Source organism: Necator americanus, chromosome X, assembly GCF_031761385.1.
Source record: "Necator americanus strain Aroian chromosome X, whole genome shotgun sequence".
Lineage (NCBI taxonomy): Eukaryota > Metazoa > Nematoda > Chromadorea > Rhabditida > Ancylostomatidae > Necator > Necator americanus.
The window spans coordinates 18066066-18092761 of record NC_087376.1 but is presented as its reverse complement, the minus strand read 5'-3'; the positions used below and the strand labels follow the sequence as shown (position 1 = coordinate 18092761).

The 26696-nt window shown below is 42.5% G+C and overlaps 5 protein-coding genes across 11 annotated transcripts; all 5 read left to right on the top strand.

Moving 5' to 3' along the window:
• Window positions 1-195: 195 nt before the first annotated feature.
• On the top strand, window positions 196-22593 carry RB195_023947 (uncharacterized protein; the record flags this gene model as incomplete). Of its 5 annotated transcripts, XM_064211564.1 has the most annotated exons (16): window positions 196-402; window positions 470-975; window positions 1086-1412; window positions 1572-1939; window positions 2038-2214; window positions 5028-5298; window positions 5406-5637; window positions 6362-6467; window positions 6542-6659; window positions 6715-6868; window positions 11552-11630; window positions 11693-11769; window positions 19247-19362; window positions 19417-19495; window positions 21810-22019; window positions 22108-22593. In XM_064211564.1, the coding sequence occupies 16 exons, from the start codon at window positions 196-198 to the stop codon at window positions 22591-22593; spliced, it is 3513 nt and encodes a 1170-aa protein (XP_064067442.1). The 5 variants fall into 5 exon arrangements, with proteins under 5 accessions (XP_064067442.1, XP_064067446.1, XP_064067447.1 ...); XM_064211565.1 differs by lacking the exons at window positions 19247-19362; window positions 19417-19495; window positions 21810-22019; window positions 22108-22593 and having other exon boundaries at window positions 11583-11630; window positions 11693-11773; XM_064211562.1 differs by lacking the exons at window positions 196-402; window positions 470-975; window positions 1086-1412; ... (5 more) ...; window positions 21810-22019; window positions 22108-22593 and having other exon boundaries at window positions 1720-1902; window positions 11693-11862.
• Window positions 20646-21674, top strand: RB195_023948 (uncharacterized protein; the record flags this gene model as incomplete). The annotated part of the gene is made up of 1 exon (XM_064211566.1): window positions 20646-21674. One exon carries the CDS (start codon window positions 20646-20648, stop codon window positions 21672-21674), a length of 1029 nt encoding a protein of 342 aa, XP_064067444.1.
• Window positions 22594-23040: 447 nt separating the features above from the next.
• RB195_023946 (uncharacterized protein) lies at window positions 23041-24045 on the top strand (the record flags this gene model as incomplete). Of its 2 annotated transcripts, none has more annotated exons than XM_064211559.1 (1): window positions 23041-24045. In XM_064211559.1, one exon carries the CDS (start codon window positions 23041-23043, stop codon window positions 24043-24045), a length of 1005 nt encoding a protein of 334 aa, XP_064067440.1. The 2 variants fall into 2 exon arrangements, with proteins under 2 accessions (XP_064067440.1, XP_064067441.1); XM_064211560.1 differs by having other exon boundaries at window positions 23410-24045.
• A 56-nt stretch (window positions 24046-24101) lies between these two features.
• On the top strand, window positions 24102-24812 carry RB195_023945 (uncharacterized protein; the record flags this gene model as incomplete). Its single annotated transcript, XM_064211558.1, has 1 exon — window positions 24102-24812. One exon carries the CDS (start codon window positions 24102-24104, stop codon window positions 24810-24812), a length of 711 nt encoding a protein of 236 aa, XP_064067439.1.
• A 257-nt stretch (window positions 24813-25069) lies between these two features.
• On the top strand, window positions 25070-25722 carry RB195_023944 (uncharacterized protein; the record flags this gene model as incomplete). 2 transcript variants are annotated; one of them, XM_064211557.1, is made up of 2 exons in its annotated part: window positions 25070-25324; window positions 25372-25722. In XM_064211557.1, 2 exons carry the CDS (start codon window positions 25070-25072, stop codon window positions 25720-25722), a joined length of 606 nt encoding a protein of 201 aa, XP_064067437.1. The 2 variants fall into 2 exon arrangements, with proteins under 2 accessions (XP_064067437.1, XP_064067438.1); XM_064211556.1 differs by lacking the exon at window positions 25070-25324 and having other exon boundaries at window positions 25462-25722.
• Between the last annotated feature and the right edge of the window lie 974 nt (window positions 25723-26696).

The window sequence follows — 26696 nt, the reverse complement described above, 5'->3', positions numbered from 1 at the left end:
AAGTAGCGGAAGATGAGGACTCTTAAGCCTCAACTCAATTACGTTCTGGCGAGAAACATTTCTCAGTCAGATATATGAAAATCTAGAGCTGTTTGGGACGTCGCGTTCGACTCTGGCCACCGTCCAGTTCTTCTCAGCTTCAAGATACGGTTCCACAAGAGAAACAGAGGAGTTCCTCTTCAACCGAAAATCGACATGGCAGGTCTGAAAGACGATGAATGCAGAAGAAAATTCCGCCAACGTGTGTCTATTCATGTTGGAGTATGGACCAGGAAGAAGCTTAGCGATGCAGATTCTTCCACAAAGTGCATCCAGGACGCTGCAAGGGAAACGCTCCCGGTTTTATTGCCGCGGAAGAAGTTTGCCTTTGCACCTGCAGAAACAAAATCCACATACAATTCCGTATGTGTCGCGCGCAGCGCTGGTGACTTCAACCAGGGAAAGTCTTAGAAGGAAGCTGCGTCGTTAGCTGCAACAAGACCGCGATAACGAGTGGACGTCAAGAGCGATTGAGTTTGAGAAGGAGTGGGAGGACAGGAACACGCGGAAAGCCTACGCTCTACTAAAACAGTATAGCGGCAAAATGAAAAGATTTTCTCCTGTCCTCAACACTGCCAATGGAGTAGCTGTCGGTGAAGCAACCCTTCCAATTTGGAAGGAACATTTCAAGACCTTGCTGAACCGGCTAGCACCGTCAGCTCCTGAACTCGAGCACGTTCGTAGACCGACATACGTGGTTAACGAGGAGCCACCGACCGAGTCGGAGGTTCTAGTCTGTATTCAAAAAATGAAGGATAGAAAATCCGGTGGAGAGGACGGGATTAGCGCAGAAATGCTAAAATATCTTCCTCCGTCTAGTATTCGTGAGATGACAAGGATCATTCTCTCAATGTGGATTCACGAAAGGATACCTGACTCGTGGAGACACGCTATCATAATTCCCCTCCACAAGAAGTTATCCGTCACGGCCTTAAGGTATTGGAGCTCTTTATCCTGGACCTACTCATTAAACATCGCGAAGAAACAACGCGCGACGAGCAAGCTGGCTTTTGTCCTGCCCGATTTACGGTTGACCAGGTGTTCAGGAGGATAATCGAGATCTGGCAGCGGTATTCCAAGTCAATGCAATTAGCGTTTCAGGACTTTGAAGCCGCGTTCGACTCGCCTCACCGAGGCCGTCTTCTCTGCGCCGATGGAGTATCAGGAAAGTTCGTTCGCTTGCTTGATGACAATAATCAACGAACAACTGCTGCACTTCGAACACCAGCCGGATGTACAACACCGTTTGAAGTGGTAACTGGAGTAAGACAAGGTGCAGTGGCAGGACCTTTCCTGTTCAATTTCGCAATCGACGACATTATGCGAAGAACAGTCGACCAGTGTCCTGCCGACATTGTCTTAGCACCATCAGGGTGCCCCTTGACTGACCTCGAGTACGCCGACGATGTTGTTATATTCGCGGAAAGCAGTACGAAACTTTAACATGTTGTTAACCTTGTATCGAAGCTGGCTGCAGCCTATAGACTACGTCTACGCCCTGATAAATGCAAGCAGATGTAAATCTCTTCGAGACCTCGAACGGGAATCAGGGTGGACGGACAACCGATAGAACTTGTCGATGAGTTCTGTCACCTGGGTTGTACACTGAAGAACAACGGCAGCTACGCGAGAGATGTTCAGCAAAGATGCGCTAAGGCCACTCCAGCATTTAACTCCTTAATGAAATGCTTGTGGTCGACACCCATCACCAACGAAGTCAAGCTGCGAGTCAACCTAACCGCAATTCGTCCCATCATGATGTACGGATCGGAGACTTGGGCAGCACCATCAACGGTTATGGAGAGGCTTGATTGCACGGAACGAAAGCTGTTTAGACGGCTACTTGGCTACTTTTGGCCTAGGGTATGCCACAATGAACATCTTTACGCAGAAATTGATGGTATACCGGCGGATGACAGGCGGAAGATACCAACATTTTGCACCGCCATTGAAAGTGGCTAAAATAAATCGTCTTCGCTTCTTTGGTCATATATTAAGGAGACCGGAAGTTTTGGACAGGACACTCGGCGTCGAATAGGCAGTTCAGGCGAGACGTAAGGTTTCGAAGAATATGGAATAGCGACGAATGGATTGATTCTGTGCAAGCTCTCGCAGAAGATCGAGAAGGTTGGTCAGAGCTGTGTTCAAGGGCGGCACACGAACGCGAAGATGCAGGTAATGCGTCAGGCGATGACATCAGCCCACCGATTAAGTAAGTCATATATATATATATATATATATATATATATATATATATATATATATATATATATATATATAAAGGATATATATATATAAAGGATAAAGTCGCTGGCGTATCAATCCACTCGGGATGCGCAAACGCGTTTTACTGGAATTCATAATCGTTGAGGTTTTGGAACGCGTATTAGCCTTTACAATGACTTGCGGGGGCCAGCCGATGATCAAGTCAGTGTTTTTATCCTCCCAGAGAAGTCTGGTACCAATTCATCAACCCCGGAGGGATGAAAGGCTTGGTTTGCGCTAGGGCGGTTTCGAACCCTCGACCGTGTGGCTACAACGGACCTCTAACCGACTGCGCCACACCCGCCCCATATATATATATATATATATATATATATATATATATATATATATATGTATATGTAACCCGCTGACATATATATATATATATATATTGTATATATATATACATATATATGGTTGTTGAATTGAAAGTTCAACGTGATCCAAAGTACATATAAATAACGACACGAAGCACAAGATGTTACAGATAATCGCTGAGCGCTCGTTTTTCTTGTTAATGCTCAGATTTCTAACAGAGATCCAAAATATGCATTTCAATCTTCTGTTGGACACACATAGTTTCAGCTTCTGCTGTCAATTTATAGCATATCGCAACTCGAACGCTTAATATAATATATCGCCACAATTTCAGCGCAGTCGTCTACTTTACCAAGCATTGGCAAATGGTCGAATTCCGTAGATATGTTACGTTTTGGCAAATAGTCGAATTCCGTAGATATGTTACGTTTGTCGTAGGAGTCCATATTTGAGTGCTTCATGATGGTGTTGTGGAGAACTTACCACGTTATGTACTTCCTTTGCGGAACTATAGGTCAGCATCTGTTCACGCATTTTAAATTAATTGCTTCGTGCAGTAGTACGATAAAGTCCTCTGTCTACGGAGGAGCGCTTGATACGTATAAAATGGGAAATAAACATCAACACCAGTAAGGATGATACTGCCTTTTCATCTATGCCGCCGAAACGGAAAACGAATACGCATATGGCATTGGAAGCGATCATTAAAGATCTGATGATGCAGGAATAAATAAGCAAGAAGATGGAATACGACTTTTTCAATTGACCGAAACGAGAGGGCATCACCACTGAACTCTGTCCACAACGTGTGCCATCAGAACCCGGACAAAACTGTATTTGAAGTCCCAGCTATATTCAAATTGGCGGCTCTGAGTTGGCGCTAAAGTTAACTAAATGCATCAGCAAGACTTTCTTAACTTAAAAATGAGCGAGCTCATCAAGCCAAGCATGGACCAAGATAGAAGGATGATGACTATAAAAAGGTTTGTACCAGAAGAATAAAGGAAAAAAGGATAAAGTTTCCTGCGTTAGTCAAGTCGCGTGGGATGCGCCACCACGTTCACTTCAAAATCTTTTCTGGTTATCGAACATGTAACTGGCCTATACAATGCCTTGCGGGGGCTAGCGGATGTGTCAAATCAGTGCTTTTATCCTCCGAGACAAGTCTTGTACCAATTTATCGATCCTGGAAGGATGAAAGGCTTGGTGAAGACTAGCGCGAATTCGAAACTAAGGTCGATCGTGCAGGTTACGGGACCTCTAATCAACTGCGCTACACCCGCCCTACCAGGAGAATACCCGCCGAAATTGTCAAGTTCTTCGGATAGGCAAAGTCGACAGCATATAACGTTGCAAAGAAACCCAATCCCAAAGAACTCTAACAAGTGGTTTTCTACTCAGGAGAGAAAATCACAATTTAGGGAGAAACCAACAAGCTTCTGAGATCTCCCACGATGATTTTGGAAGATGCGTGGATATAGCTTTGGAAATTGCCCACTATTCCAGAAGTGGCTAAACGATCGTTTTTCGCTCGAGACTACGTCAGATATACCTTGTATGCCCTCAATGTCCGCCGAATGCTAGATCACAGAATGTAGGTAGATTGGACGATAGTTACCAATGCCATTAAGTGAGGAAGTAATCCTCTATGCAACAACACAGTATTGCTGGTTTCAAATGGTGGGAGACACTGCATTCGGACAGACAACGTGTAAAAAGCCTTGCTAGTGTATTGATGAGGGCTGGCGGGAAGTTCTTCAGATGTTCAAAAATCTTACCTATATGGTTTCAAGTCAAACATGAGAGATGAAGAACAAGGGATAGAGTGTCCAGCGTTAACCAGTTTGCTTGGGTTGCGCCAGCTCGCTGACTTCGTCGGAATTGTTTGAGGTTTAAAGGCATCGTCCCACTAATCTGGGGTTGTATGGATTTCCGATGGCCAAACACTATGCGGGGTCGTAGATTGCAGAAACGGGTGGGATCCCGCTCATTTCTTCCTAATCACCGTAAAAAACGGCCGGAAGATGCAGGGCGTGCACAAGGGTGGCGCGCTCCAACTTTGAGCGTTCCGGGACGCTGTTTTCTACAACGAGTTAACGAGCAATCCGCGACCCCGTATAGTCTTTGGCGATCGGAAATCCATACCACCTCAGATTCTTGGGGTGATGCTTTTAGAGGCAGGATACCACAAATCTGACATGGTGAGGGTATTCGCTTGAAAAGCTAGAGATGGGGTTGTATTAGGTTGGGGACTAAGTTCGTAGCGTGTTTATATTTTCTTTGTTTTACACCGATTTTTTTGCTGTTTGACAAAGTTTGTAATATTCATTCGATAGAGCTCTTTCTGCTCTACAAAACTGTGTTAATTGTCTTCTTGAGTAATTTAATTTTTAATTACTTTTCAGGCTTAGAAATGGAGTATCCGGGAGGTAGAAATCAGCATTTTCGACACCTGCTCTTCTTCGCTTTTCATCGAGGCCAAAAAGCTGCTGAAGCAGCCCGGGACATTTGCAAAGTACACGGAGAAGGTGCCATAGGCAAGTCTACAGCACGGAAATGGTTTGCAAACTTCAAAAATGGCGATTTTAACGTCGACGACTCGGCTCGTTGCGGAAGACCTTCTGACCTTGACGAAGAACGCCTAACCGCACTTTTGAAGGAGAACGGAATGTCACGGTCACTAAGGAGCTCTACATAGACCAGCTACACCGCGTGAAAAAGGCTATGCGATTGAAAAGACCCCACCGACAAGGCCAAACCATACTCCTTCACTACAACGCCAGGCCCCATGTTGCACAAGTCGTCAAAGCTGCATTCCAAGAGCTCGAATGGGAGGTCCTTCAGCATCCGCCGTATTCTCCGGACCTTGCACCGACGGATTACCATCTTTTCCGCTCCCTGTCGAACCATATGAGGGGCGTTACCTTCGACAATGAAGAGGACCTTGAAAACTGGCTCAACGACTTCTTTGATACCAGACCGGACAATTTTTGGCGGAACGGCATCAACAAATTGGTCGGAAGGTGCGAGGAGGTCGTAAACAACAACAGCGAATACATAATCGATTAATTTATTGTTAATATTAATGATTTTTGATTGAATGAATGTCCTTGATAAGAACGTTACGAACTTATTCCCCAACCCAATAAATTGCAAGATCAGGGATGGTTCAACTCATCTGCCTCTGATCGTCGTAAGAAACGGCATGGGATTCGCTTCGATTATTACGAGGTACGTTAGAACGCTCCTCTATGCAAACGTTACGATCCCTTTAGCAGTCTACTCATTGGTTTTTGAATTTGAATAGGCTGGTGAGAATGCATCACTGATCTTCGGCCGATCGCACTTGGATGCGGCGCGTTGCAACTGAAATCGTCTAAAAAGCATCGTCTTCCATGCCGTTTCCTACGACGATCAAAGAGAGATGGGCATAACCTCTTCTAATCCAGCAATCTACAACCTAACTCTAGATTTTCCCGCGGATTCCTTCACCACATCAGATTTCGCAAAGCCTATTAACATAGTGTCAATGTTATTAACATAGCAAGTGTGGAAGAAGGGCAATGTAGGAGAAAATTCTGCGGCAAAAAACTAGCGTTGGTTTTGATTCTGAGAATTGTTCGTTTTCGTAATCCGACTAACTGCTATGTCTTATGTCCCCACAAAAGATTGAAAAACATTTAGTTAGAATGTTTTACATACTTTCCGTTTCCTGCTACTGTAAACAATTTATATTCAGCATGATGTATACAAAGTGGAAACGATAGGTGACGCTTATATGGTTGTTGGAGGTGTGCCTGATCCATGCGACAATCACTCCGAGAGAGTGCTCAACGTTTCAATAGGTTATTCATCCGATTCCTGTAAACTGTATCCTGGGTTTAAATTTCAGAAATCAGAGATTTCGATCTTATTGCAGGGATGTTAATGGAATCAAAGCTTGTACTCTCGCCTATAACCCATAAACCTATCAAAATTCGAGTGGGGGTTCATGCTGGACCAGTGGTGGCTGGAGTAGTCGGGATGAAAATGCCAAGGTGCTACTGTTTATCTTGTTTCTTTCAGTCGGACATGCAACAAAGGAATTTTAAGATATTGCTTATTCGGAGACTCTGTCAATGTTGCAAACAAAATGGAGTCGTGTGGTATTCCTGTCAAAATTCATGTTTCTGAGCCAGCAAAAAGCAATGCGTTGCGCACAAACCAGAACTTTGTCTTCATCGATCGAGGATTAACAGACATTAAGGTGAGACAATTTTCAAGAACGCGCTGTAATGTCAACGTACATATATTGTATATCGCTGTATTTCTTTTGATTTGAGCCGTTTGAATTTCGATTGAAAGAAAACATCAATTTGACACAAAAGATAAGCTTGTAGCACTACCGCACCAGAAAGTATTCACATGCAAAATACCTGACAGTGCTACTTCTAGGAACTTGCTTATTAGGATCTAGCCTCAATCAACCCTGTCGTCACATAATAAAGGATCAAGGATGAAGTGCATGGGGTTAATAAACCACTTTTGAAATGCGCTTCAGAATCGTTTGGAGTTCTCGAACGTGTGTTGGAAATCACCGTTAAATATTGATTTTTTTCATCATACGAATGAGCTCGCAAAGAGTAACAAGATGATTGAACTCGGTTCACGCCTGCAGGTCCCAATTTTAACAATTCTCCAACTTTTTGCTCTTAATCCATCTGCTTTCAATTGTGCTTCAAGATTGCCTGAGCCCTTTTATTTTCTTGGTTTTGTGTACTTGCAGGCATCGGTTTCGGTGATGGTTGTGTGTTAAATGAGACCACATGTAGAAAGAGCTCCTCAGTTTAGTGCCGGGAAGATTTCGTACGTTAGAGGGTAACTAAGGCTCCTACTTCCGCTCGCAGAGCTTCTCTGGTAGCTACTCTTTCTGACAATTTCACCTTTTTTAAACGTAGTATACCACGAATCTGAGGCGGTGCGGATTTCAGGTGGAGTATCCGTATACGGGGTCGCAGATTATGGAGACGGGGGTAGTTCCGCTAATCTCTCCCTGCATCACTGCAAACAGCCTCCTCCAGAATATCACCTTTTGTACGACGTCATCTCTCGCAACGCTTCCCCTTCTTTGCGCCGCCTCCGCCCTACGATTCGTCGGAAACCAATTCGGATTGCCCCGATAGGTAGTAAGAGACGCTTCGCGTGCAAGGATGGCGCGCTGCAATAGAAGGCATCGTACAAAACAGCATGCAGAGGCCAACTGCTTGCAGCGATTCAGATATAGATGAGCGGAACCACCCCGGTCTCCATAATCTACCGCCCCGCATACGGATACTCCACCTGAAAAAATCCGTACCACCCCAGATTCGTAGTATACTGCCTTTAATTCACCTTACATGTGTCAACGTGACTCCAGAAAATTTTCGAATGTCCTATAGTCTAGAGAGGATGACAGAGACGCTCTTGCTTGCCCGTTCAGCGGAAGCCATATTATCTATCTATTTTTCTCTCTTTCCTCATTTTAGCTAAGCTTCGCTGTGTAAAGCGTGTTGCATCAAAAATTTCTTGACTTTCAACTTGTGAACTGGTTTTGGCAGTCGTGATGAGCGGCAGTCGAATGCAGGAAAAACCATTAGTCCTTCTTCTCATTAATGGAGTAAAGTCTCAGAACTGTCGTCTGGGATGTCTAAGCTACGATGGAAAACGGTAGAGAGGGTCCCGGCGGATTGTAATATATCCTCTCAAATGCTTCATCCAGGACAAGTTATCATTCCCTAAGATGCTACATCAAAAACTAGATAGTCGCGATGCCGTGATATTAACGGACCTACGCGTGATAAAATGTGATCGTTACATCTAGCCAGAGCAGGCTCACTTTTCCACTGTAAAAAGTGATTTGGCACAATTGCCCTTTTCGTAAATTTGTTGTTCGCAAGTGGTTGACATAGTCAAGGTTGCTCTTTGTCCACCGAAACAAATCTGTAGTCTTCTTCAATATGTCACGTCTTACGTCTCCCGCAACATTGGTACGTCAGCAGGTCTCCTTATCAAGAAAGAAGCCGCCGTTGATGTGGTGAACCGTTGAACTAGTTTGAGAGGTCGAATTGGAGATGGTATGAGTAGAAATGAAGTTACACCGCTTCGATAACAACGGCGATTTTCACCAAACAGTTATTAAAGAGCGCCATCCTCGTTCCTAGCTCTCGTAAGCGAGACATTTATTCGTACTCCATTTTTGCTCAGCGAGCTGCTATCTTCTCTTTGAAGCCACTCTTTCAAAGGCAGCGTATCACGCTTTTGACCACAGCAGAAACAGATAGGTTCCTCTCATCTTTTCCTAACCGTCGTAAATAGCGGAATGAAAGACGCCTTTTTAAGTGATGATAGGGGAAAGAAGAGCGGGGCTGCGCTGGGTTCCGCAATCCCTACTCAAACTCCATGTTTTCGCAGTGGGTTCCGCACCACATCAAAATCGTGATACTGTGCTTTTAATTCGCTACCGGAACGTCTTTGCTCTATCATCTTGCAGATGCTCCCATTACCCAAATGCAACTGCTAGCATAAGTACTCCAACAACGTGAGATGTTCAACTCTGCGGTGTTAGCCTTGGCAAATTTGTGGGGTTCTGGGACAGCAATCTATGTTTTCGAACTCTAAACCTCCTACTTTCCGAAATGAACATTTTTGAACATGAATTTTCCAAATTTTAAACCACCGTATGGCGTGAAATGTGCAAGAGCGAAGGCTTCGTGCAGTTTTCTCTCATGTAAACTGCAGTTGATGTAGCAGGCTTGGAGGCACCCCTGACATTCTATTGGATTTATTTGACTGGATTGAGGAATAAATCGAGTTTTTTTGCAGTGTGAAAAACACACGGATGTAGAAAGTGTTTTCGAAGTACTGTACATCATCGAAAAGAATATCTCATTCTATAAGACAGCAGTATTGTGATTTTTTAATATTATTAATTTTTTCTATTAATGTATGATTGTGATGCGTGTGCATTTGTATGGATGCGAGTACATTTGTCACATTAAAAAAACGCTCACCACCTATTCCGCGACCCAATTAGCTTGAAACAATACTTCCGTAGCCAGTTTCTTGGCAATGGAATCACATGATACGCTATCAAATTAGATTTCTAATCATTCTTTACAATTTTAATTTTCGCGAAACATTGCATATCATCTATTCAAATGTTTTCTGTGATAAACTGGTGTTTGAAAAAAAAACCGAATTACAATTTGTTCTGGAATTCACTGAAAATTGTTAGAAACAACCAAAAGCATGGCAAGTCATGCTCTACCGAATAAAATAACATCTCTGCGACAGATGTGTAAATATGAGAGTTGTTCACTAATGTTATTGAATTGCTATAAAATAGCACAACAGTACGTGAAACATTTCAATCTTCAACCAGTCTCCGTGCTCAAATTCCACTTCATAGGCATCTTGCGTCGGCGCCTGTCACTTCGCCGGCCTCACCTCTTGTTAACAGTGTTTTTTCAAACAAAAATGTTAATGTGAGGAAGCAATGCGTGATTAAAAACACTTAAATATCAAATTGCAAAAGTCCGTTAATGATCCTCCAAAGTGTTTTTCTTGACATTATTGAAAACTATGATCAGTGTATGTAGAAAAAAAAAATTCAGCATTCTCCCGTTCGAATAACAAATTAATAATAGAGGTCAGTATTAAAGGTATTGGGGCCGCGTATACAAGTTTGACTGTTATCTGCAAGTGGTGGCCCTGCTTTTACTAAAGCAATTGAGCACTTGAGTTTATGCATTGGGAACGTACGAGCTATACAACCCGCACTGTTATATGGCAAAAGCTTCCCATACATTGCAAGAAGGTGCTTTCGTCCAGCACCGTCCCTGAGTCCATACTCTGAAAGGTCGAATACCCGAGGGAAACATGGAATATTTGGCGACAAACATCCGTCTCGGTACACTGAACTGCCGGTCGCTGTCAAGCGAACTCCAACAAGCCGCTCTATCCAGACTTCTGCGATATTTGCATGCATCAACTGCTGCATTGCAAGAAACATGCATCAGGGATCGCGCTCACATTAGTATCGAAAATTACACTAGCTACTGCGGTAATGCTGATGAAAGGAAAGGGTCATCTGGTTCAAGTTGCCCTGGAGATGCTTCCAAATCCAAATTGGAAAAGGCCCCCTGGTCGTGGAGGAACACTTGGCGCAGGAACACTTGGCGTTGACAGGCAGTTCAGTCGAGACATAAAATTCCGCCACTGATGGAATAGCGACGAATGGGAAGATTCTTGCGAACTCTAGCTGAAAATCGAAAAAGATGAGCTTGGATGTGTTCAAGAATGCTACACTCACCAAGAACCAACTGTTAACTTGCACTGAAAGGGTTAAAAATTATGAAATTGATTGTTACCGAAAGATATCCTTTACAGCTACGCCTATTCCTGCCCCGCCATCGTCGATTATCCCTAGGGGTGACCGTCCATTTCGATGCGACACAAAAAGAGAAACCCGATCATCACTTCACTTCTTCCATGCCGTACCCCTCGTCATCGCTTACTGCAGCATTGTTGAACATGTTGCTCTGTCTCCAGGTTCTAATGCTGTCTCCCAAATTTAATCGCACTCTCTAACTCCAAATCCAGCCAGTGTAAGATGGTGGCTGTTCGCAACCTTGGAGGGTTACTTGTTAGATTCGAAGTGAGTGTTGAAGTAAAAAGGTCTACGGTGCTCATGATTTCTGAGTGTCCGTGCTAATTTGCGTCGGACGAACTAATAGACAATTCTGCGCCCTAGGTAATAATAGATTTGCCGTTTACTACAGGGATGGTTCTTGTTCGAAACCGAACGAAGCACGAGTTGTACTGATTCTGTTAATTTTTCATATCGATTGAGTTTTGTTCCCGTCGCTTTTATCTCGTCACAGGGACATGACCTAGATTTTTGTCTGTTTAGGGAAAAGGAGTTATGTACACTTACTTTCTAGAGAGGAACGATCGAAAAAGTGTTTGGGAGTTGTGTGCTCGTCCCAGAAGTGAGTTCATCCTTGGGCATTTGAAAATTGATATGCATGTTCACTCAAAATAGTTTGTTCAGCAGGTGAACAGACAATTGACGGTTACATGGAACTACATGACTCTTCCATATATCAAGAAGATGGTCCGATTACGCACGTGAGAAATGGGACTGCAAAATTGAAGATACTGCAATTCATAATTTTTTGGCTTTCTGAAGCACGTAATGCGTCTAAACGATGTGTTGTTTAGGGAGTTGCAATCGGTGCGGATCTTGCTACTCACCACATTAAGTCTCCTACATGTAGCATCTCCTGAGGGTTCTTTTGGAACCTCTCGCGCCTTTTTCATGTTCAGTGAATCAGCTGCACTCACACTGAAAGATCCAGTATGATTCGGACTTTTTCAAGTTTCGCATTCTTCTTGAATGAATGATGTCAGCAACTTTTTTCAGTGAAATACTGTTTTGAAAAAGTTTTGGAAGTTGTAGTTAACAAGTAAAATGACATTAGAAACACGGCGAAAGGGAGTGAAACTTACGGAGAAGATTTCCAAAATAATTTTAGTAGTGACAAAAAGTATTAGCAGCTGGATTCCGTTAAGGGAATAGTATGGGTAACTTTTACTCGCAACATGCCGTTGTAGGAGAATTGTTCTGACGACTTTATTAGATCTCTGAGACATTATTCTTAAAAGCAGCGGCCACAAAATTGACGAAGTTGGGTTGTCATCAGGAATAGATAGGGTAGCGATGTAGCTCACGAATAGAAGCTTATCACGGTCAATTCCCATTAATAATCCAAGACTGGCACTAGTAGCAGCAGTGTCTCATGCAACTAGCAGAAAGCTGGCTATTCACAACGTGTATGCGACTGTCATCCAACTTCCGCAAACCAACTATGCAATGCAAGTGAGGAGTTTCTCAGTTATATTAGTTGGTTCGCGAAAGTTGAATGACGAGGGACTTGCTTGAATTCTATCGTGTAACAAGCTGCATCTTTAAGGATATCTGTGCAACTGAGGCTGCTTCTGAAACTTTTTTCTGGACTACTGGGAGGAATTGAGCGTGGTGTTGCTCAGACACGTGAACTGAGCCTGTACCTTTCGTGATGGATTTCCACATCGTCGTTTTCGTGATATTCTGGCTTTAAATGCGCGAAAAAGATCGATCTTTTCGCGCATTTAAAGCCAGATTAAGGTTTCACACTCAAAACAACTTACCAGATTCCTGTGAAGAACCTGTGTAGATGATGTATTATTCACGACATTGCTTAGAGTTTTCAAACTTCTTAACGGAAAGAAACTTTCTTTGTACTCTTAAGAGCTAACATGACTTCACTTTCCGTCCTCTTGGACGACACTCGGATAGCTTAGTTTCTGAATTGCACTGACTGTATCGTGCACATAGTATAAGAATAAGCTATAAAGTCGCTGGCGTATCAATCCGCTTAGGATGCTCCAAGTTGTTCGACTGCAATTCGGAATCGTTGAGGTTTTATACATTGTGAAGCCAGCAGATGCATCAAGACAGTGTTGGGTTTCCACACACTGTCTTGGTTAGTGTTTTTATCCCGCCAGATAAGTCTGGTACCAGTTCATCGACCAAGGATCGGCTAGAAAAGTGAGGCTTAGTTGGCACTAATGGGATTTCCAATCATCGGCCGTGAAAATTGAGCTCTTACTGACTGCACTAAGCACGTTAGATTAACTCAGATTGAAATAAACTGCGAGAGGTTAGTCTCAAAGGTTAGTTTCTGATTAGTAAATGGACCTAAGACACATTTAAAACAAAGAAGATGAATAAAAACAGAAGGTTTAGATAATACAAAGAATAAGTGCTCGCGATAGGGTATTTTTAACATTGAAAGCGCGTAAAGCACAGCAGAGATTTACCATGAACACATCTGTTCTTTTGCTGATTAGTCTAAAAGCATAATAGTCACTGTGTCTCCACATTGCTTATAAGTGCAGTATCTCATGGATGGATACAAGAAAAAGTTTTTTATCTACCTGCCATTTAAAGGCATCACCCCACGAATCTGAGGTGGTGCAGATTTCAGGAGGAGTATTCGTATACAGGATGGGAGACTACGGAGAGGGGGTGATTCCGTCCATTTCCTCCTAATTGCCGTAAAAAACGGCCCGGAAGACACAGCTTCATTCGTTTTGGCGCACCATTTTGTACAAGAGATTCGATTGTAGCGCGCCAGTCTCGTGCGGCGCCGCATCTTCCGGGCCGTTTTTTACGGCAATTAGCAAGAAATGGACGGAACCACCTCCCTCTCCGTAGTCTCCCATCCCGTATACGAATACTCCACCTGAAATCTGCACCACCTCAGATTCGTGGGGTGATGCCTTTAAACTATATTTTGTACAGTGAGTTATGCGCATTGAAGTGCTAAACCCCGATTTTGAATGGAGGTAGTATCAAATGATAAGATACACATGTTTCCTAGTAGAGTGGCCATTGAAGATTTCCTGGACCTTTTTAGTCTTCTGAGTGCCTAGATAATGTGGCAAAAAAGAGAGCTTGTCATCAATGATAACTCCAGGATCTTTCATCTCATTGTAACGACTGAACGTAGATCGTTCTCACAAATGCAGCAATATGTATAGTTATAATAAGGATATTTTCCTAAATAAAGAATGGCAGATTTATTCATGCTAGATTAGTGGATCTTTCGCAATTACTGCATAGGATAAGGCAGCACGAATGAGCGAAAAAGTCGCATCATCACAAGTATAAATTCTGGTATCGTTGACAATTAGTGAAACCTTTACCAATGGATGAACATTTAGTTTGGAAGCCAAACCAGCCGAATGATACAGAAATAAACCATAATATAATAAAGAAATAAGAACAAGTAATAAATAATAAGACGAACAATAACGGATAACAAATAAATAATCAAACAAACAATAACAAATAACAATTAAATAATAAATAATAAGCAGAACTCTCTTTGTGGAACCCCGCTTACACATGAATAAAGATTTGAATAAGCAAATTTGCCCTTGAGTGTGGAAAATCCACTGGTACGATGTGAATCACAAAAAGAATTGATCAACAAGACGTATGCATTTATAAGAAAAATTATGGTAGACCTCACAAGTAAGTTTTGAAAAAGCCATATCCACTGACCTTTGGTTTCTGGATGGACCAATCTTGTAAGCAATCGACAAAAAGTGTGTGGACAACGCATGTCCACATAACAATGCGAGCAATTTTTACTGTATTAGCTTACCAAGAGACCTCACATGAGAGCAGATTGTATTCAATGACCCCATATCCAAATCTAAAGAATCTCTCGGTACCTTTCCTAAGTGTGTTCTCTAAATAACAAGACGCTAACCCAGGTGTAGATGCAAAATTCCGGCTATTTGCAAACGAAGTATATAAAACGGTAGTATGAGCTGAGAACAACTAGGTCTAACATCCCTCTTGCACAAAAGCAAGGCATTAAGGAAGTTCAAGAGTTGGTTGACTCTGAACAAATAAGGGCATATAGAAGTGATAAAGGTGGAGAGTTTTGTGGTCATTCCACATCAGCTTGATGTTACAATAACAGAAATAATACTTGCAAGATACCTCACTATATCGTTTATCTTACCCATATCTTTCTAGACCGCAAACGCGCGATACACCTGATAAGACTGCACCGTGGAGTCATTCGACGTCGAAGCACTGTTCACGAGTGTATCTAATGGCTTTGCGATACAGGCTATGTTTGAACTGCTGAAAGGAAACACAAAAAGCATAAATCAATACGGATTCTCAATCTTCCAATTGATGGTTCTTCTCAATGCGTGCCTTGACTCCAATATCTTCAGATAGTCCGAAAATTACTTTGCACAGCTTAGAGATTAAGCTATAGGGCAGAGATTAGCTCCCACCTCAGCTGTTTCATTTACAGCCTAAATTGAAGCATCTGTTCTGGAACTACGGGCTTTGTTCTACTTTCGGTACATCGAAGAATTCTTTCTTTGTCATTTCTGCCACTCAAGCGGAGATGGACAAGTGTTTTGACTTGTTGTACCAACAGTCCGAACACATAAAACCTACTAGGGAGAAACCACAGGGTAATTGGCTTCCTTTTTTAAACGTTCAGAGTATTGACATCTCGAACGGTACGTGCCAAACGAAATGGTATTGTAGGCCTAGTAATAAGAACATCTTGGTTCACTTTCTCTTTGATCATCCATTTCAAATGAAGAAAGCTGCAATCAGCAACATGTTCCACGGCAAAAACCATTTGTAGTGGATCTGAGAAAAGAAGGGATAGGTTAACCTTGGCTCGCGAAATTGCTGTATCTAACGATTATGAAATCCAAACGTCCGTAACGAGACGAAACCGAAGTGAACGAGCACAGCAACTCGAAAATCTCACCACAAATTAGGTACTTCTCTGCTTTTCTTATATCTCCGATAAAATGAGCACTGCCATCAGGGGATGTCTGAGGAGAGCACACTTAGATAGCTTTGTTTCGGTCGTTGAAATACCACCAATGAATCTGAAACGTCAGCTAGTTCGGAATCGTTTGCACATCTGTGCAACACTAACTGATTGAGATCCGGTGTAATCTACCTGATTTCTTGCACGAACTGTGGCGACGAGTATGTTGGTGAAACGGCAGGACCGTTATATGTCTGCATCAAAGAGCACGTGAATGGAATGAATAGATTACGAAATATACTATAGACACCTTCAAGTGCCTATAGAACAAAAAAAAAAACACTGCAGAGCCGGTTTTGATATTAGGGTTTAAATCGTGGCTCACGAATCCAAAACGATGGCTCGAAAATCGCTGGAGGCATTTCGGATCCAAGCAAAAAAAAAACCTAAAATGAGCCTCAAGGGCGAATGTCTGTGGATAACGCAGGAACTCGCGCCATATCTCGGATAGTTCTTAAAATCCGAATAAGACGTTTGAACCATTCGCTTTCGTGATCGATCAGTCAGCGGTCTATGTTAGGCGTCTATCCTAGGTGAGCATTCAGGGTAGTCGCTAAGTTGGTGATTGAAGAAGTAGGCATGGGGTCTATCAGTTTAGTCGTGGAGAGGTTTTTTTCGTTTAAGTTGTAAATTGGATCACCCATTTCAGGCTCTGAAGAAGGCAGTTCTGCCGAAAGGTTAGCCAATAAAATTATTTATCACATTCGTGTATAGATTGCCAAAATCAACAAGACTTTTAGACAAAAGCATTTATAGAAGGTTTGACAGTGTAGGTAAAAACTCTCTGTTCTTGATTAAATAGCTGCTTGGAAGGTTCTGAATAAATGATGGGTGGAATTAGTTTGAAGGTGGATAAAGTATTGTAGAGTTCAGTACATGATAACACAGAATGTTCCGCAAAGATTATTCAGCATTGGCATGAAATATAGAGAACCAATTAGTTTTAGAAACAGGGCCATTAAAATCGCATTACTACATTAACTTATTTGTATTGTTTAAAGTCTTGGGCGTAAAAATTGGGATGAGCCAAAAGTTTTTACCGCAATTCGGAATTGCTGGGGTTTCATGAACCGCGTGTTAGTATATTGAATGAATTCCGGATGGCACCCGATGTATGAAGTCAGTGTTCTGGTCCTCTCATACAAGACCGAAACGCTGTAGAGACGAAAGACTTGGTTTGCACTAAAGCCTTTTCAAACCATCCACAGCATAGTCAAACCTAGTCGTCTGAGTAGTGGGATCGGTAATGACTGGTGCTGAGTAGTGAATACGAAGAAAACAATGCTGTGGTCTGAAAACGTTTGCGGCGAAAGAGTATAAATGCTTTGGTCGTATTTGTGAAGGAGTGGAATAGGTGAGGCATGAATATAATGGGCGTAGTGTTCGAACAAGAATACTTATAAGGGCGTAATTACTGAAAAGAATAAAAGACATTCGGAACAGGCTCTACATCCAAGGTGATTTATTCAGTTGGGAAGACGCTCTGATATATGAACGGGCATGGTACTATCAAAGTGCTATAAGAAAACACAAATTAGATCTAAGCATAGCGATGGGATCAGAGAGAGGGAAAAAGAGGGAAATGCAGAAGAGAAAAAACTGAGAATTGAGCCTAAAACGTGAACAACTCGATATTACATAGTTCCCAAGAACTCGTTAGCGAATATAATGGCATTTGGTGGCAGAAAGTGATCACACTGTATAATTATTCTTAGGTCTAGAAGATCATTAATAAATTAGTGAGTAGAGCACATGGAGAGATACATGCATTGGACGTATTTCGTGGAAGAATGTTTGCTCTACAAGATGCTCAAAATGCTTTGTTTGACATCGCCCAGTCTTTTATTCGGATGTTAGATGGGATGCATGTGGCGAAGTTGACATGATAATCCGCGTTCCGTCTAATAAATATTGGGAAGGCGGGAAGGCCTGGGAACTAAGAAATTTGGAGATTTTCTTACAATATACGTTGGACCAAACTGCTTTACAAAAAGGTTGGTTCGAAGTTTCGAGAAACTACTCGAGATCATACATCTTTCACGCTTATGCAAAAATTAGAATCCTCATAGAAATCAAACTCTGTTTCACCTTACGAATATTGTGCTGAGGCAAGGTAAAATGTAGGAAAGACTCGACAGATTCTCGTTGTCTTGGGTATTCAAAATATATAAGCAAGATCTCAGTCACTGTCACTTAGCTATACGCTTCTTTTCCTTTTTGCTTTGTGTGTCTTTACGTTCCTTTGTTCTTTTCTATTATGTTGGTGCAAGAATAATGTGCGTTTTTTGTTGCCTTATCTTCAGGACAAATTTTTTTCGGTTATATTCATCTTTAATACTAGAAGCTGTATAGCGTTTTGTAACGCATTTCGTGGTTGTTGTTAGTGCTGAAATGGCTTTGAAGAGAATTGGTATTTGGTCAGTACCAAGACTTCGAAGATAATATGTCCAATCAAGAATTTCATCAAAACCTTCTTCTACGAGTTCAAGCTGGGCAGGTCTGCACTGAAGACGGCTCGGAATATCAACGCTCTTTGGGGTAAGGGAAGCATAACCGAGTCCACGGTACGGTGTTGGTTCCAAATGCTCAGTTGTATCGATACGAGCCTAGAAGTTCAGGAAGGTCCTTCTCTAGTTGACAACCACCTGCTGAAGGCAATCATCGAAGACGATCCGCTTAAAACAACACGCTCAAGAACTGGGCGTTGACCATTCAACAGTCATCTGCCATTTGGAAAAAAAATTGGAAGGGTGAAAAAGTTGAACAAATGGGTGCTGCATGAACTGAGTGCATTCCAAAGAAACCGCCTGTTTGAGATCTGCTCAACGCTTCTGTTACGCAACAAAAACGATCTTTTTCTCGATCGTTTTGTTACTTGCGATGAGAAATGGATCCTTTACGACAACAGGAAGCATCCTGTTCAATGGAATGACAGGGATGAACCTCCCAAACACTTTTCAAAGTCAGAAATGTCCCCAAAGAAGACCATGGTGACTGTGTGGTGGTGTGCTACAGGTGTGATTCACTACAGCTTCATGAGACCTGGTAAAATCATCACCGCAAAGAAGTATTGCAAAAAACTGGACAAAATGCACTGGAAACTTTAACTTCTTTGCCCGGCGTTAGTGAACAGAAAAGGCCCGATTCTCCCACTCGACAATGCCCGGCCACACATTTCAAAGGTGGCTGCTAAAGTTGGACGAGTTAGGCTACGGAACTCTGCTTCACCCACTGTATTCGCCGGAGCTTTCACTACCCAACTATTACTTTTTGAAACATCTGTACAGCTGCGTAAGAGGTAAGATCTTTCAAAATCAAAGTGATGTCGAAAACGACTTCCGGAAGTTCCTAGGCTCCCAAATGTCGGACTTCTACGGACTTTTATGCAGCAGGAATGTGCATCTGTGTGTAGTTGTATCTCGTTGACAAAGGTGCGTGAAATGTAATAGTTCTTATTTTGATTGATGTGGTTGATTTTGAGGCGAGTTATAGCGTTTTGAACTGATTGTTTGAAGACGCGCATTAGTTCTGCACTAACCCAACAGTAGGGGAAAAGGTTTAATTAACTAAGTTTGAGGTATACCCGCATCATAAGGAATGCAGTATTTTATCAGCCGGGAATAAAATTTTAGAGAAATCTCCTATTCCATAATAATGGTCTTTTTCAAAATGTTATACCCGTGCTTGGATAGGGGTATTGTCGATAAGATCGACTTCAATCAATTTCCCTTTTTTTGTACTATTGTGTACTGTGAAGTGTTGTTCGAGTATCAAATATTATGTACTGTGAGCTGTTGGTCAAGTACTGGTTTTTTGTCAATCAATAGGCGAGGAATGCGATATCTGAAGCTTTCATCTAAATGCTGCGCAAGGCTCCAAAAACATAGCGTTCCTCTCCTTCCTATAAAATGCTCACTGGTTGCGTTGTGGCAATCCACCTCATTTGATCCTTTTCAAGTATTGTTAGAACGCCGTTGAACTCACTTCATCATTCAATTCGTTGCAGTTATTGAAAACCGAAAAGGAGAAGTGCATGTAGCAGTTCATTGTGCATATGGTTGCTTGTTTCGTATGTAATCGTCGTAACTATTTGTGAATGACATTATTTGTTTGTCGGTTTAATTATTCAAGTTTTAGGTATAAGCCTAATTTGGACGCGTTGGTGTTCGTGTCGTGTGAAAGTACAAGTTTACATCCGCGTGGCGTGGTCAAGGACCATTTGGCGAGCAACTAAACAAGTACACAAGTCACTGTCACACACAACGCGCTGCATGGTGCACTCAACGAATTCAGGTCGGTCACTTACTGATTAGAAACCACTGGTGATCCTTTTCTACAAGTATTACTTCATCGCTCGAGTTCACTGGCAAGTTTTCGGCACAAGTGTCTATTCTTTCACAGGTGCGTCTCTTTGTCTCATCATCACTCCTTTCTCTCTCGCATCTGAGTCACGCGCTACCGTAATGTCCGCTAGATTGGTCACTCCGAAGCGCTTGCTGACTCATTACTCCAACAAATTAGAAACAGCTATTTGTTTCTAAAATTGAAGGAGAAAATTCTGCACACTTGCTAAGAGATAATATGCAACGTTTGGAAGAAGCAATAGGAGCTGTTGATGCCGCAACTTCTAAAATCGAGCAAGGAGTGGGACAAGACTATGCGGCGGAATTCGCTAAATTAACTCAACCCGCAGAAAAAGATCAGGAAAATTTTGGAGAATACTCTGCTAAAGCAGAACTATCACTAACATCGGCGCTTGATTATTCCTTACTTTTAAAAGCCAGAGCGCGCACTTTTAAGTCGTACGGCAACATGTCTCCTTTAATGTCGGGCACCAGCACATCGCACGCACAATCGCAAGAGTGCGCGACGGCAACAACGACTCAACCAAAACGAATTGAACTTCCCACTCTGCCTATACCAATCTTTCGGGGGAACATATGGGAGTGGGACAACTTTTGGGAACTTTTCAACACAAATGTACACTCTCAGGACTTGCCAGAACTTTTCAAATTCAACTATTTGCTAAATGCCTTGAAAGGAGAAGCCCTAGAGTCAGTGAAAAAGTTCCAGATCAATAAAGAAAACTACAGCAAAGCTCTTGAGTTCCTTCATCACAAGTATGGCAATGCAGAAGAGCTTGTTAATCGTCTCATTAATAAACTTGAAAATTGTTCTCTTCGCTCTCCCTCTCTGCGAGATAAAAGAACTCTCTTTGAACAATTACAAGTCATTGTAACTCAGCTTAGGCAAAAGGGCGAGTATGTAGATAGCCGGTTATTACTCAAGCAAGTACTATCCAAGTTCCCTGACTCGATTCAGCGCAAAGTGCTCCTGAAAAAACAATCGCTTTCATTTGACACTCTCTTTTGCATGGAAATTTTCCTCAACATACTAGAAGAGATTATAGCAAGTGAAGAAATGGTTTCCTTATATCTGAACAAAACTCCTAAGGTGTTTTGTCTGTTTCAGCAGGAGGTTCGCTCTGATAGAAAATCTTTTGAACCGTCCAGTCCTCCTCTTAGATCTTGTATGTATTGCGGAGACAACCACAAACCTTGGAATTGTCTCAAGTACAAAACACACAAAGAACGTTCTCAATATTTATGAGAACACAAACTACGCCTAATTTGCGCCTCACCACAGCATATTACTTCTCAATGTCAGAAACGTCCTTGTTTCAAGTGTGAAAGTGTACACCACACTTCGTGTTGCTTTAAAGAGGACAAGCAAGTCTCTTTACAGGCAAGTAAGATAGAGCCATTTTACGGAGCAATGAAGAACAAAGAAGCGCAACACCAATATAAGGATTCTACGCCTACTAAGATCATCAAGAAGGTAAATCACGTAGGTGAGGACACGAAACCACAAGAGAAAGCAGTCATTTGCGAACTCCATTCAGTACGGAAGACAAAAGGCTCCAGTAACACATTCCTACCGGCTGGAGAACTAACGGTAATGGATGCAAAAACTAAGAATCTCAGGAAAACTTGCGTCCTACTTGACACTGGGGCAGAGATTTCTTTCATCGACAGTAGTTTAGCCGACGACCTTCATCTCCCCACTCTTGAAGACACAAAAATACGTCTGCACACGTTTGGACCGGAACAAGTGCAAGAAAAAAATATGCCGCAGGGTTCAACTAGAAGTCTGGGATGTGGAAGGACAATCAATGTCTCTGTCACTCCTCATACATGATGTCCTCACAAAATCCTTCGGCACTCCGCCAATACGTGAAGAGGACGTGAAGTTCATCCGCAAGTTGATCCTTCCTATTAAGCTCACAAGAGAGAAGTCGACAGTTCAACCGCTGGCTCTCCTTGGTTGCGACCAGCTGTGGTTATTGATTAGAGACGACCAATCTCAGCTTCACCTGCCCTCAGGACTTCATCTTCTTCCCTCTCGCTTGGGTCATTTGTTAACAGGTCAACTTCACCGACCTTTGAACGAATCCAACAATCAAGACGAACTTGACAAGTGGAAGGGCTACTGGACGTTAGATGGACAAGCGAACGTGGTTTCGTCTTGAAAGCAAGAAGATATAAAGGATACCGAGCTTTGGGAGAAGTTCTGGTCCTTAGAAACAGCTGGAACTGAAGAATTCGGCAAGTCTGAGAAAGAGGAAAAAGTTCTTGTAGACCAAAAAGTGTGGGATATTTTCAAAAACACCATTGGAAAGAGAAATGATGGTTACTATGTTCGGCTTCCATGGAACGAATTCGCGGGAGAACTTCCGGACAACAGAAGTATAGCATTTCGTCGGCTAGCAAGTGTGGAACTCTTTAAGAAAAGACGACAAGTTATTGGAACAGTAAGACCAAGTGTTCTAGGAGCAGAAGCGACTTAACATTTTAGAAGAAGTTAACGAAGAATTAACACCACAAGGGGCATATATATATATATATATATATATATATATATATATATATATCATATACCACACCAAGCGGTTCCGACGCCACACAGAACCACAGCCATGCTGCGTATAGCATACGATGCCTCAGCACATTATAAGAATTCACCATCACTCAATGATGTCCTACATAGAGATCCCGTGATACTTCCGCAATTGTTCAGAGTCCTTCTCCGCTTCCGAATAGGGCAAATAGCTCTCATTTTAGACGTAGAAAAAGCATTTTTACAAGTACGGCTACATGAGCAGGACCGTGACGCAACAAGATGCTTATGGCTCCGCAACTGCAAGTTACCCCCAACTACAAAGAATATACAAGTTCTCAGATTTACAAGAGTAACGTTCGGACTCATTACATCACCCTTTCTGCTAGCGGCTACCACACACTTCCACCTAGATCAGTATAAGGAAGACCACGCATTAGTAGAGGAAATGAAGAGCAATCTCTACGTCGATAATCTCATAGTGACTGTGGAGACGGAAGAAGACGCTCTGCGGACTTACTTCAAGACCGAGCAGATGTTCAAGGAACTCAGCATGAATCTCCGCGAGTTTATGTCTAATGATACTAGTATCGTGCACACGATGGCCGACTCAGACAAGTCTATGGAAAAGACACCTAAAGTACTTGGAATTCCGTGGAGGTCGAACGAAGACCTACTTGAAATATCTTGCAAGATAATGGAACAAGAGCAAGCAACTAAGAGAATTGTAGCAAGCACAATAGCCATGGTATTTGACCCTATGGGCTGGATGTTACCTCTGCTACACAAGTCCAAGGTTTTCCTCAGAACATTATGGAGAGACAAGTTCGATTGGGATGCAGCGCTACCGCCAGACCGCAAGCTCGAGTGGCAAAGGATATGCGAAGGTATGGACGGCTTCAAGAAGTTAATCCCAAGGTTTCTTTCCATGGAACATCTTCTCTTTGCAAAAGGCAAACTACCATCGCTCAAACATGAAGCGACGATACCCAAAATGGAGCTAAACGCAATGACCCTGGCAATGCGGGTAACCAATGCGGTACTAACACAACTTCAATCGGTAATGAAGTTTATATTTTATTGAACTCGGAAATCGTACTCAATTGGATAAAGACCAACTACCGGAAGGACGCAGGAGTTATGATCCGGAACAGACTAACAGAGATCAACAAGATTGTGACTCATATGGAGACCCACGGAACTCAAGTATTCTTTGGTTATATTCCATCACAATACAATCCAGCAGATTGTGCAACGCGAGGATTAACTCACAATGAATTGCAAAACCATTTCTGGTGGAGTGGACCTCCCTTTTTGCATGAGCCTACAGATACTTGGTTCCTGGACTATCAGTTGTTCCATCGGGGTAAAAATTCAGAGGACAGAGAAAAAAGAGTTGTACCGCAGATAGAAAAAGAAGATGTAGTTGTAAACGAGGCAACCACGTCAAAGAAAAACAAAAAGAAATACTTCGATATCTTCGCTCCCCTGCAAAGACGATCATACACAACCATCAAAAGAATTGTTGTAAGAATGCTCTGTTTTATACGAGTTGTAGTGCACAGAGTTAATGGAGAAGACGAGAAGAAAATTTCGCTTTCTTCTCTCCTCCGTGAACAAGTTAACACAAGTAACCCAAGTATCGGAGGAAAAGAAATTTCGGTTGCGGAGTTGATCATAGTGATGCCACATCAGAACATAGCCATCACACCTTCAATCGTGAAAGCTATGCAACATTTGAATATCAAGTCTGACGAGCATAATCTCGCAAGATGCTTCGGACGCTCAGGAAACAGCCCTCTGAATGACAATCATAAAAGAATCTCACAACAAGGGACACTCTGGGATTAATCACACCATTGCCATTGTACGTCAGAAATTCTGGATACCTAAACTACCGGCACAAGTAACACGTCTCATCTGACGTTGTATCTTGCCAACGACTTAACAACTTGCCATACAAGTATCCCATACAGACCAATTTACCAGAGAGAAGAGTTTGCAAGTCAAGACCTTTTGAGCATATCCGACTCGACTATTTCGGACCACTAACAATAACCCTCACCGACGGTACTCAGGGCAAATGTTACGGTGCCATATTAACGTGCATGCCAACAAGAATGCTTCATCTGAATATTGTTTGCGACCTTTCAACAGTTGCGTTTCTACGTCTACTTCGACGATTTTTCGGTCGGAGAGGAATTCCGAGAACCATCACAAGTGATAACGCCCCGACATTCACGGAGAAACCATTCTTCGAGAATGCGTGGAAGATCTGCAGCAAGACCCAGCCCTATCGCGAGAACTCAGCAATCGTGAAATTGACTGGCGTCACATTACGCCCTACGCCCCTTGGAAAGGGGGTTTTTACGAACGTCTTATCAAGTCGATAAAACACTCACTTTATAAGACTGTAGGAAAAGCAGTATTGAGCTTCGATGAGTTGTCAACTATACTCATTGAAATAGAAGCACTTCTCAACACGAGACCACTACTCTACATGGACTCTGAATCCGTCCATGAATCCATACTACCACCAATCGACTTTCAGCAAAATGAAATGGAGATCGTATACCCATTCGACACGAATCCGCAACTTGAAGAGGACATTAACTATCTACCGCCTGAGGAGCAAGTTCTCATCCAAACAAAGGCACAAGCTAAAAAGCGCTTCTTGCAAGTTTACAGAGAAGTTCTGGAATCTGTGGCAAACTCAGTACCTCACGTCATTAAGGGAGAAACATCAACTCGAGATAGATAAGAAGAGACGATCCAGTCGCTTACCAAAAATTGGGGATGTCGTCTTGATAAGCAATCCCGTTCAACCAAGACATTGCTGGAGAGTGGGACGCATTGACGACCTTTTTGTGAACCCAGATGGATCCCTGAGAGGCAACCGTGGTATTGCCTTCACGACGGAAGATACGGAGACCTGTAAATCTACTCATATCCTTTGAACTGGAAGATAAAATCGAGGAAAATGAAAAACTCGTCGACAACCAAGTTTCAGAAGAGCAAAAAGAACCAGACGATACGGAAACCCATACTTCCAGATACAACCTCCGCCCACGCAAAAAGGTTGATTATAATGAAGGAACGAAAGCTAGTAACCAAGTAGGAGTATTTCCATTCTTCATCAGCACTCTGATAAGTATTGCTGTCTTATGCGGATACACACAAGCACAGGAAACCTTGGCTTGGAAATCTCCAACTGGACGACATTCACTGCGGTGTATACAGGGCGGAGTTGAACTGATCTCGCAGGACCAAGAACCATTCGAAATCTGCGCAGACGATAGTTGTCAAATCTACAAAACGCTGCAAGTGTTAGAAATGGTCAAATTCCCTCCTTAAGTACTGCTACATGAGCACCAAGTCCAGTGGAAATTCGTGGATAACACTTCAGTTAGCATCACTGAAACCACGTGCCCTCCGTCACCATTCTGCGAAAATATCGACTGCATACTATGTTCCGCAATCGTTTTTAATCCAAAATGTTGGCCGGTCAGTGCTATTACGGCTTCAACTCTGATAATCTACTTCCTCATCACTAGATGTTACGTCTTCCTGTACGTCCCGGTAGTGATCGGACAACCGTTGCGATTCGCTACACGACTTCTTTGGAAATGCATAAGGGGATTTTACTTTTGGTTATTCCAAAGGCTTCAGAGGAACCGAAGAACTCGTCGACACTCAAGCAATCTAGTTGAACTTCTAGCAGTAACCTGCACTATC